The 11,772-nt window shown below is 34.8% G+C and overlaps 2 protein-coding genes across 4 annotated transcripts; one reads left to right on the forward strand and one right to left on the reverse strand.

Annotated features, from left to right (window-relative positions):
• LOC104740129 (protein indeterminate-domain 6, chloroplastic-like) lies at window positions 4-2,786 on the forward strand. Of its 3 annotated transcripts, XM_019235204.1 has the most exons (4): window positions 4-298; window positions 569-965; window positions 1,439-1,501; window positions 1,834-2,786. In XM_019235204.1, exons 1-4 carry the CDS (start codon window positions 4-6, stop codon window positions 2,660-2,662), a joined length of 1,584 nt encoding a protein of 527 aa, XP_019090749.1. In that variant the 3' UTR covers window positions 2,663-2,786. The 3 variants fall into 3 exon arrangements, with proteins under 3 accessions (XP_019090749.1, XP_010458962.1, XP_019090750.1); XM_010460660.2 differs by lacking the exon at window positions 1,439-1,501; XM_019235205.1 differs by lacking the exons at window positions 4-298; window positions 569-965 and having other exon boundaries at window positions 1,102-1,501.
• Window positions 8,999-10,806, reverse strand: LOC104740130 (uncharacterized protein At4g15970). The gene is made up of 4 exons (XM_010460661.2): window positions 10,516-10,806; window positions 9,919-10,290; window positions 9,338-9,819; window positions 8,999-9,205 (listed from the first exon to the last, which is right to left on the reverse strand). Exons 1-4 carry the CDS (start codon window positions 10,747-10,749, stop codon window positions 9,121-9,123), a joined length of 1,173 nt encoding a protein of 390 aa, XP_010458963.1. The 5' UTR covers window positions 10,750-10,806; the 3' UTR covers window positions 8,999-9,120.

The raw sequence follows: 11,772 nt of genomic DNA on the forward strand, positions 1-11,772 counted from the left end.
AAGATGTCTTCATCCTACAACAACTCGATTGCCTCATCCGCCGCTCAGTCCTTCCTCATCTCAGGTGCTCGTACTGGTGCTGGTCTTGGTGTTGGTGTTGGACCTGTTGGTGCTGGTGCTGGTGTTGGTGTTGGTGTTGGTGTTGGTGGTGGTCGTGGTGTTGGTGCTGGTGCTGGTGCTGGTGCTCGTGTCGGAGCAAACAACTTCAACCGTGATCACGAGCCGGCGATGATTCAACAACCCAACTCCTCCGTTGCTCCACCACCCAAGAAGCGCAGAAACCAACCCGGAAACCCAAGCAAGTACCTCGTACTTGTAGTCTTTTTTATAAACATCTCAACCCTATGCCAATTCATGTATTCTCTATTATCATTTTTGATAATGGAGAATTTTGATTGGATCTTTTGATTAGATTATAATTTAAGTTCTTGTGGTGGATGCATCATATTTTTTTATATACAAGAGGATAAGTATTATTTGATGTGTGGTTGTATATAATTGTTTCTTAACCGATGATATTAATTTGGTTCGACTGATTAATTTTTTTTTTTTCCTTTTAATTGGACAGATCCAGATGCTGAAGTGATAGCGTTATCCCCAAGGACGATAATGGCGACCAACAGGTTCCTTTGTGAGGTATGCAACAAAGGGTTTCAAAGGGAACAGAATCTGCAGCTTCACAGGAGAGGACACAACCTTCCATGGAAGCTGAAGCAGAAGTCGAACAAAGAAGTGAGGAGGAAGGTGTATCTTTGCCCGGAGGCCTCGTGCGTCCACCATGACCCCGCACGTGCTCTCGGAGACCTCACCGGCATCAAGAAGCATTACTACCGGAAGCACGGTGAGAAGAAATTCAAGTGCGAGAAGTGCTCTAAGCGTTACGCTGTTCAATCCGATTGGAAAGCTCACTCTAAGACCTGTGGTACCAAAGAGTATCGATGTGACTGTGGTACCATCTTCTCTAGGTAAACTATCTTTCTTGATTCCATCCCGATAAAACTGGTCCTATTTTATATCATATTAATATAATCGATTATATTATAGTGTGAAAGAACATATTATATAAATTAAAATATATATTTTTTTAGCTAATTCATAAATCATTTTTTGGGTCAAAACTTAACTCGTTTTTTTTTCTTACTGCGAATTTAACATGTCGGCTTTATATTTTTAAGGTTAGTACTCTAGGCTTCTGCTTGAGATTCAAGTAAAAAAAAAACATGTCGGTCAGTGAATAGTAAACTTTTAACTAATGAATGTGTAAGCTATAGTACTGTGGTACCATCTTTATATATATTGACTTGTGACTGAAATCTATGCACATAGATATAATCTATATTGGCCACGGAACATCATATTTCCTACATAGGGACATGAACATATATGCATATATACACATAGGATCTATCAATCTATTTGTTTGGTTGCTGATGAGTAGTGAAAGAAAGAAGGACAGTGAAGGGGAAAAGAGAAAAATTAAAGATGCTAAATTTGGTCACATGTGAGTTGGATTTGTTTCCATGCATTCCCATTTTTGTTTTCTTCTTCTTCACCTTTGCAGGTTCCTCTTTCCATGTAACTCCTCTTCTTGTGGGCCCATTCCATTTCTCTCTCTCTTTCTCGCTCTTCATAATATATATGATTTGATTTATATATGTGTTTTATGTATAAGAGTAGTTGGTTTCTTTGTTTAATTAATGGAATATTGTGGTCCGCGTGAGATAGTAGGAGTAGTTGATGAACACTTTACATTTCTAGGGTTTTTATATTTTTTTTTGGTTTCATGGTGTTGGTCAAACATGTTTCTAATTGTTTATTGGGTTGTGATGGCAGGAGAGACAGCTACATCACGCACAGGGCCTTCTGCGATGCTTTGATTCAGGAGTCAGCAAGGAACCCTACCGTGAGCTTCACGGCTATGTCAGCTGCTGGTGGTGGTGGTGCTGGCAGACATGGCTTTTACGGCGGCGCTGCTTCTTCTCTCTCTCAGAACCATTTCGGTAGCAGTTCAACTTCTGGGTTTACCCCTCTAGCTGCTGCAGGTTACAATCTGAACCGTTCATCTCCCAACAAGTTTGAAGAGTTCGTTCCTCAGTCCTCAAACCCTAATCCCGGCGGTCCTACCAACTTCCTCATGCAATGCGCTACGAACCAAGGATTGCTGGCGCAGAACGACCAGAGTCTCATGAACCAGCATGGTCTGATCAACCTCGGTGATAACATCAACAGCAACAACAACCACTTGTTCAACCTTGGATACTTTCAAGACACTAAGAACCCTGACCAGACAAGTGTCCCTTCTCTTTTCACCAGTGGTGCTGATAACAACGATCCTTCTACTTTGCTGAGAGGGTTAACTTCTTCATCTTCCTCAAGTGTCGTCGTTAATGACTTTGGAGATGCTGATAATGGAAACTTTCAAGGTCTGATGAACTCTCTAGCTGCGACGACTGATCATCAAAGCCGCTCCGGTAGCATTTTTGACCTTCATTTCGGGAACAATCTTAGCATGGGAGGCTCGGATAGGTTGACTCTGGACTTTCTTGGCGTTAATGGAGGAATTGTGAGCAACGTCAATGGTCGTGGTGGTGGTCGTAATGGAGCTCCTCTGGGCACTGAGATGAAGTTTTCACACCCAAATCATCCATTTGGGAAAGCTTGAGATGATCGTATATGTTTGTACAGATCATCCATATTATCTAGATATGACTGCTGGGTCCCTTGGAGATTTTCTTTTTAAGCTTTAATTTCTTTCGTTTTCTGTTTTCGACTATATATTAAGGGTTTAGCTTGGGGTTTTTATTTAGTATTATATTTTTCTTAAGTTTTTTATTATTATTAATAATGTAATGGGAGTCCTTAATGAAATTTATAATTCTTCAATCCTTTGAGTCTATTGCATTTTTTTTTCTATTTCATGAAAGTAGTTAATAAGTTCATAATATAATTAAGAGTTTCAAATATAAGATATAGAGATTCAAACAATGTCATCTACAGACATTAATTATATACTTTATAATCCAGTTTTTAGAGTGTTCTCGGAATCGAACCTCCGATTGTTATGAGTATAAACAATGTGTTTCTACCAACTGTTCTATCTTATCTGCGTGTTATAATAGTTATTTGATATGATATATTATTAATTCTGAATCCAAATTTTAGATTATAGGTAACCTGATTTAGGGCCGAGAACGGCCTTATCCAATCTATATTTGGATTATATCTTATTCTGATTTTAGGCCGTCATCGGCCTTATCTAATATAGTTTGAATTAAATATTAACATGATTTAGGGCCGATGACGGCCTTGTCCAGTATAGTTTTAGGTTTAATGTTAACATGATTCAGGACCGACGACGGCCTTGTCTATTCTAATATTGGTTTAAAACCTGAATAAGAAACAGATTTACAATAGATCCTATTGAACGTTACCAAATACATTTGCATGTATCATGTGAATTAACTTTCAGATTTTCTTTTAGTTATATATCTATATATATTTATAGATATTTGACAAAAATAATTAAAAACTCCCACATGTAGATATACTTATTTATTCTGGCATAACAAATGAATAAATTTCTTGATTAAATTTGATTCATATATAAATCATATATCCCACGTTGCACATGCAAGTTATGAGCAGATTTCAAGAGATATCTGTCTACAATAATACGTCAACGGATCGGATAATATTCCAACAAAAGCATAATACAAACAGAAGCATCCAACATTCCCAAATTATTCAAATTCGTGTCGTAATCCAATTTTATAGTATAAAATAGGTCTTGTTATTATATAGATTTATGTTGTAATATGTATTACAATATACGATAAAAAAAATGTTCGGCCACCTAATACAAAATAACCGAGTAGGCAAGTAATACATATTAGGTAATTATTTTGAGCAAATTAATTAGTAACTTGAATGTCTAAATATGAGTTTTTACGTACGTACAATGTACAGTCAAACATTTTTGAGCTTATAAAGCAAAATGCTGTTGACATTCCGAAGACAACCCTTTTCTTTTTGTCGTCAAGGTAGTTATATATTTAAGTTCATTAGAACTAGCTAGTGATACAAACACCGAAGACATAAGTTAAACTCTGTTTCTTTTGGTCTTTATTGTTACTTCCCGACGTTGACTCCACAGTCTCCACCTATGATTTTTTCTCTGTTTCGATTCAACTTTTCCGCACCACACACACACACATATATATATATATATATATATATATATATATTGTATAATGTTTAGATTTCATATCATAATCATATCAAACTTTAGTAATCAATCAACTAATACTTCATAATACCAAAGAGTTTGTATAGATATATATATATAGAGAGAGAGAGATAATATAGTATATGTGTAACCCTAAATCCCTAATTAAGGACGCTAAAATAATATTTATTAATCCTATATATATTATGTAAACCAACACAACATTTTAGTTATATGCATACAAACTATAAAGACAGACTTAAAATCAGTATTAAAGAAAATCGAATAAGAGAGAGAAAAAAAAAAAAAAAAAAAAAAGCATGTGCATGGNATGGTAGACTTGTCGTTGACGTGAAGGATTAAATATGCCCGTGAAGAAAATATTATCGAGAAAACTCAATGAATACTGCGAATGCTTCGGGACATCTTCTTCTCTTTTCTCGTTGGTCCACTTCATTTATGGGTAATCTCCAATTGGGCCCTATACGTAATCTGCATACACACATATATACAATGTGTTGTGTATATATACGTTGAAAATGCAGTATGTACGTACGTGCTTATTTGCGTCGAAATAAATAAAAAGACTTCAAAATTTTGAATTGTCAGTACAGGGGTTGATTTATCTCGGTTTTCAATTTTTTTTCTAAAAAAGGTAAAATCGTGTAAACAGTTGCCAGTTTAGCCACATTTTATTCTTTCAAATAAAACGTCTTTTGGTAATATATATTTAAATGGTAACAGCATACTTTTTGAGTGTCGGAACAACACTGGTCATGGGATAAGTGATACTCCAACAGAAACAGAAAATGTCATGTTTATATATCGTATAACATAATATATATAGGGCTAAAAAATTAAAATTAAAATTTTGTAAAACTAGAGATACAATGAAAAAGGTAAATTCATATCATGTTTTAATTTTATAGTTTTTAATCATTTAATTTATTGAGGTTTTTTGATTAAGTATTAAATAATGTTGTTTATGTATAGAAAGATGATTTGTTTTTTATACTTTCTTAATATGCTTTCTGTTAAACATCCTATTAATGCATGGAACAATAATCATTGCATAACTTAACGTAACATACATATATACTTTTGTTATCATATTTTCTGTTATAATGGCTTTTCAGTATTCCACACACACAAGCAAATTTCCTAATGTATAGAATTCCATGAAAGGAAAGCCACAATTATATACGTTTTTGGAACGTGGAGAGATGAAATATTACTTCTAGACCGTTAAATTTAAATTTGATGGGGACAAGACAACCCTCGTGGATATGCTAGAACAGTTTTACTAAGACATCGATACATATACCAATATGGCAATATATGCAATAAAATTATATAAAATGATGAAAATATATATTAGAGAGGCATCACAGAACAAAGACAAACACTCGTGACATAGCCAGCTAGCGTCCGTAAATATGACAAATGAAACTAATATTTTTAGCGAATAAGGAAAAGGTAAACAAAATAAATTAAATTCACACACACACGCACACACTAAGAAAAGCTGCCTTTACTCTCTCTCTCGCAACTCATTCACTGCCTTCCGCAATGATATGACCATAAATGTGACAGGCCAAAAATGTTTTTTTCTTCAAATATAATAGTTAGATTATTCCAAAAAGATCAATGACATTGGCGTTTCCCTAATCAATCGTTTTTCTGAGTAACATAATAATACGATTTTACATCGTACAGGTTTCTAATTAAAAAGTGATAATGAAACACACAAAATTATAGAACATTATCATTGACAAGCAACAAAAACGTAAAAATAAAAATATGAAAGAAATTAAGAACTCCGAGGTAGTTTTTTTTTTCTTAAAAAAGCATTTTCCAAAAAAGGAAAGTTATGAATTAACAGAATCAAATTTGGGAAAAAAACTTGTTAACTCGGGAAGTACTATAGTATAAGCTAATAATAAGAACAACTACTGAACTTTACTACTAATTGAAGGATATCATATTTTATTTTATTTTTGTTAAAGAGGATATCATATTTTATGTGAACAGACACTGCAAGTTTGATATTAACTCAAATTTTCTAAATATATATATTGGTTAACGACAAACCTGAAGATTCATACACCTGCGATGATCTTCAACCTAGGAGCTCGCGTGAAAAAATTCATCAAATCGTAGAGATTGCTCTCATTGTCGCCATAGATGCGGCAAAGCTTCTTACAGTACAGCTTTCTGAAAAGTGAGGGGTAAATTTGGTACTTTCATTGATGAGGTAAGGAGGGAAAGCACTGAGTCACCTTCGCCGCCGGAAGTAATTGATTCTCTCTGCGGAAGACGAAGATCGAGAGGCATCATCTTGTTGAGGATGAGAACACGTGCATATGATACTGTTGATGATTACAAAAAACTAGGGCTTCACTCCTGCATCATGAAGAATCCAGGACGAACTAAAAACGAGTTCATATGAGGATCCAGAGACGACAAGTTTAACGTGTTCGAGGTTCTGTAGGGACCCCTATGTGGGATAGACCAATAATAACCATGTTGCAATTGTGTTGTAGTTGTTGTCTGTACGATAAGTGATGAGTCGCACTTTCTTAAACCAACGCGTCACGGAACTCTCTCTGTGTCTGTGATGTCACAATTATTATTTAAATTAATATAAAAAAGGGATCTACTTGTTAAATTGGCCTTCACTATATATACACAAGATGGAAAAGAAAAACGTGAAGACAAAAGCATACACAGTAGCAGAGAGACTCATCATTTCTCGTAGTTACAATTAAGATTCCATTGTTTTCAAATGACTAAAAAGTAGATTTATAGTTAGTTCTATATAAAAATTTATCATTCTCCTCCTATATATATGTAAACTTTTTCGTTAACATGTCTAATACACACACTCACATGCATATGGTTTTGCTCATACATTACATATTGACCAATGTTCAAGTACCCCTCTCTCTATATATTATATATAAGAGGATTTCAAAAGAGTGCAAAGTTGTATAAGAATACATCTACATGCAGGCGAACTCAAAAAATTGTTCATGCTCATGTTATGTATATGTATATGTACGTATATATTAAATATCGCGCATTGACACATGCACACATCGATATGTAACTTTACATATCTTATTATAAATTTAGACTACGATAGCGGTGACAGCATAGAACGATGAATGATCATATATATACAATCTCTGAGTAGTATATATACGCTTTATATAATTATGAAATTGGCAGACTAATACAAAGGTGGGCGGAGCTAGAAATTTTCAGAATAGGACAGAGAACAATTAAGGAATATTTTGAATGTCAATCTAATTCAAAGACACTTGGCGTTCATTAAATGTAACTCGAGGATGTATTGAATGAACATTTTTTTTGCTGGTCAACGTATTGAATGCAAGTTCATTTATATAGTTCGTTTCTATATATCTTATGAACGTGACGCGCGCGCGCACACACACAAATATTCCATCCAATAATTATTTTGAGGAAAAATATTTTACGGTTTTGTTCGTAACAAATTAATCCTAACAATTTTAGCATGAGTCAACACAAATATACACATTATTATATAGTATGGTTTAATTTGCAGTAATATATGATATAACCGTCCGAAAAAAAATACTAATAGATAGATACATAAAATAAAATCCGTACTATAAGGATATTATTCTACGGCAGAAAATTAAGGCGGTGTATCCAAGGCAAATGAATTAAAATTCAATTTGGCCGTTTGGTTAAAACTTAAAAATATCTAATATGAATTGTGTGTATAAATTTATTTTTATACTCAAAATTATGTGTAACATAATATTAAATTAAAAAGAATGATGATCCCAGTGAGGTCTCGGAATGCACGTGAGGGATGACGGTGGGCGCACATGGGCTCAGGACAATATTGAAGTGTTCTTTTTACTTCTTTGTTAGACGACTTTTTTGTTTCACCTTCCATGGAAGGTTATGTCCTCTTCTATGAAGCCGTAGATTCTGTTCTCTTTATAACATTTTAATTTTGTTGCATCTTTCACATATGAATATCGTCTTTGGAAATAAAGCTACCACTTCCTCATCAGAATCTGTGGTTTTGTGCAAGAAAAGTTACAAAAACCTGTTAACTAACACACAATAATAAAAAAATGAATGATTTGTCTAGCCCAATCTCACAAAAATTTACACTGGCTTATTAACACTTTATATTTTATAATCCTTTTAAGTTATTTTAGCTATTTCTTGTTTTATGGAAAAATAAAGTTCGGCCTGTTGTTACCAGATTTGCTATTGAATTGCGAAATGTAATTAAACAAAAAAAGGCCAAGCCCAATAGAGCTATTGTTAGCCCACCATATAAAATACACATAACCATGCAATTAATAGTTTTAACCTCATAAGTTCCGCTATTATGATTACTAGGGTAGCTTAAAATTGATTGAATTGTTTTAACTTTTGAGTTTTAACACAGAGAAAAAATAGTTGGCAAACTCAAACAGAAATATGAAATAGTTTTGAGTTGTGACCCACTCTTTCTTCCATCAATAATTAGTTTTGCTTTTGTAAGTTGTCTCTAGTTTCTTCAACTTGCAAGTGTTATTCATCAACACATTACATGTATGATGTAAGAAATTTAACTCTGTGATCTCCTCTTGGGCTGTATTGTATGTATATATTTCACATGATATTACATGTCTATACAATTTATTGAAGAGGACAAATTTACCTGAGCTGTTCTATTTGGGCCTGTCATTACTCATATAAATTAATTTCCATTGAGATTTCAAAATTATCACCAAAATTGCAAATTGTGCCGTGAGTTTGTGTTTTCGCTACAAAATTTATATATTTCTTCTTACTTTCTGGAAAGATTCTCAACAATCATGTACAAAAAAAAGTCTCAATACATATCATCCTTGAGATTCTCCTGATTCTCCTGGTGGATCACTCTCTTCATCATCCACAGATTCATCATAGCGTCGAAGAGAATCAAGACTGAAAAAAACAAAAAGAATCGATGATCACAAATCGATGAAAGTGAAAGTGACCGTTTAACATTCGGCGCAAACCAAAACAGAGATCAGAGATGTTTAAAAGGAAGATCATTTCAAACAAAGTGAACAGTACCTGCAATTTTGAGGGACTTTCCAAGAGAAACCAGAGGACTGCTTTAGATGAAGTGGTAAAGACATGAAATCTTTCCAATCTTGAAGCATGATTCTGAGATCATGAAGCTTACTTTCCATACCGTAGCAGCAGTTGGCGTGCATTGTACGAACTAAGTTCAAATCTCTGCTAGGCTCACAAAGACCGCCAAAATAAGCAGTGTTCAGGAATCTCATCTTTAACCCAATGCGGAAAACAAAAGGTTCTGTCTTGAGAAAGTTAAGAACATCCTGATCGTGATATCCCGGGAATCTGAGTCTTGAAGCATACCAGTATTTGTAGAACAGTATAGTTCGATTGTTAGACCTTACAAAGTTAAATCCTCCATTGGGCCTGTTTTGAAGGTCGTTTGATCTTCCGAGGTAATGATCACATGCAATTTGGAAATCCGCATACATGTAAAACCTTGGAAACGGGTTCCTGAACCACATCACATCAGCATCCTGGAGTAAAGTAAAAACGAATGTCACGTAACAGAACCACACAGTTCCCTAATATCAATGCTAGTACCTGACTGAAAGATAAGATACGAGAAAGTTTACCGTGAAAACGAAGTTATAACCCAGTTCAAGAACAGAACGTAGGAGATCAATCCTTCTCCACATCATCTTCAAGTAAGACCGAGTCATAAAGTAAGCTTCTTGAGAAAAATCAACACCTTCAGTAACAAGACTGAAACAATGCTGATGGAGTTCTAAGCAACGGGAATAGGCCTCAGCATCCAACGCAACAATCACCAAATGATTCAAGATTTGGCTAGTTTCTTCCCCTATTCTAAAACTCTCGAAGAAGAGATCAAGAACAGATCCTGGAGCTGCCCAAGCTGCATTCAAAGTTGTCAAAACCACAGTCCTGTCTATAGTTGCAGCTTTACGCAGGACATCTTCCAGCTTTGGTGGTTCCTCATCATCACGCTGCATTTTGAATCCACACACCAAGTAAACCAAAAATATACCAGAAACTAGAGTTCATCATAACAAACCACATACGCAAACTCAAAGCACCAGAACTAGCTTAGCTTAGGTCATTTTCTAAATTCACTCCAATTCCAAATGGTTTTAGACATCAATCGAATCGTACTTTAATTTCTCGACGGACATTTCAAATTCGTGAGGAGGAGAAGAGAAGAGAAGACTAACCAGATAAGCAGAGAAATTGAAAAGGCGAGGGGAGAAAGACAAGGAATCAACGGCTCTGTAAAGAACGAAGCAAGAGATGGAGATGGCAGCAAGGAAAAGAGCAGCTCGGCGCACCGGGATTGATGATGATGATGATGATCCCGGAGACATTACGGCGGAGGAATTATTAACGGTAGACGAAGCCTCGAGCCTCGCCGTGTGTAATCTCGAACCGACACGGTGCGATAGATTCATCCCCACCGACCATCTTCACCACTACCATCAATGTTATTTTTGTTTTTGTTTTTTTTTTTTTTTTTTAATTTCTATTATTATCATTTTCTGCAAAAATAAACAGTTACAAAATTTAATGTGCGCATCAATAATACACACCCACTACCAAACGCTGCGTTTTAACTAGTCTTTGAAACGCTGCGTTTTTTGGAGTTTCTTAATCCTTTTACAGAAATAAAACGCTGCGTTTTGGTGCAACACTAAATTTAAGAACATAATAATTTCATAACTAGTCGAATTGCTTTGGCTAAGTCCGATTCGATTCATATCCGATTCGATCGTGACATTATGGAACCAAACAAAAATCGTCACCATCGCAAAAATCTAGAAGCCTAACCAAAAGAAGAAGATTACGATTTTTTTTTTTTAGGGAGGATTTAAACAATCTGAATGATCACTACACTAAAAATTTTAAAAACAATGGGAATCAAATGTTTCAGCTACGGAGTAGAGAAAAGGAGAGATTGAGATTAAGATCCATCTTGGAAGAAGCAAAACAATCTCTGAAGATGAATGGAGCTGAAGATGATGAGACTGCTTCACTTGTTTCACTAAGTGATGATGTTGCATTGCTTCTCCAACGTTGTCGATTATTTTGAGGATGGTTTAACGATAGAGACAACGATAACTCTTCTTCTTCTCCTTCGTGTTCGTTTTCTCGCCATGTGTTTTTACAATTGGTCTTCCTGCTCTTGGCCTTTTTTTTTTCAAAACACATAAAAAAACTCTTAAAAGTTTCGAATTGAACTTAGTTTTTACATTTGTTTTTAAAACTCTTATTTGTTGATAGTTTTTTCATAACTAAGTTCGGAAACTAGAGTAATAATCTACAGGCTATTAAAATGCAAATCAAATCAAGATCCTCAAATCCTCTGCTCATAGAATATGGTGAGAGTCTACTCTAGGCTATCAAATCCTAAAATATTACGATATGTTATAAATATATAGATTGAGCCACGCAGGAATTAATAATATGTATGCATA

This window comes from Camelina sativa, chromosome 14, assembly GCF_000633955.1.
Source record: "Camelina sativa cultivar DH55 chromosome 14, Cs, whole genome shotgun sequence".
Lineage (NCBI taxonomy): Eukaryota > Viridiplantae > Streptophyta > Magnoliopsida > Brassicales > Brassicaceae > Camelina > Camelina sativa.

Excerpts from the sequence above, each read along its gene's own strand:
- LOC104740129 (XM_019235204.1), top strand. The coding sequence starts at position 4 with ATGTCTTCATCCTACAACAACTCGATTGCCTCATCCGCCGCTCAGTCC. Across the intron at positions 966-1,438 it reads TGTGGTACCATCTTCTCTAG|TGAAAGAAAGAAGGACAGTG; the intron begins GTAAACTATCTT and ends GCTGATGAGTAG. Across the intron at positions 1,502-1,833 it reads GATGCTAAATTTGGTCACAT|GAGAGACAGCTACATCACGC; the intron begins GTGAGTTGGATT and ends TTGTGATGGCAG.
- LOC104740130 (XM_010460661.2), bottom strand. The coding sequence starts at position 10,749 with ATGAATCTATCGCACCGTGTCGGTTCGAGATTACACACGGCGAGGCTC. Across the intron at positions 9,820-9,918 it reads GTTATAACTTCGTTTTCACG|GATGCTGATGTGATGTGGTT; the intron begins GTAAACTTTCTC and ends ACTTTACTCCAG. Across the intron at positions 9,206-9,337 it reads AAAGTCCCTCAAAATTGCAG|TCTTGATTCTCTTCGACGCT; the intron begins GTACTGTTCACT and ends TGTTTTTTTCAG.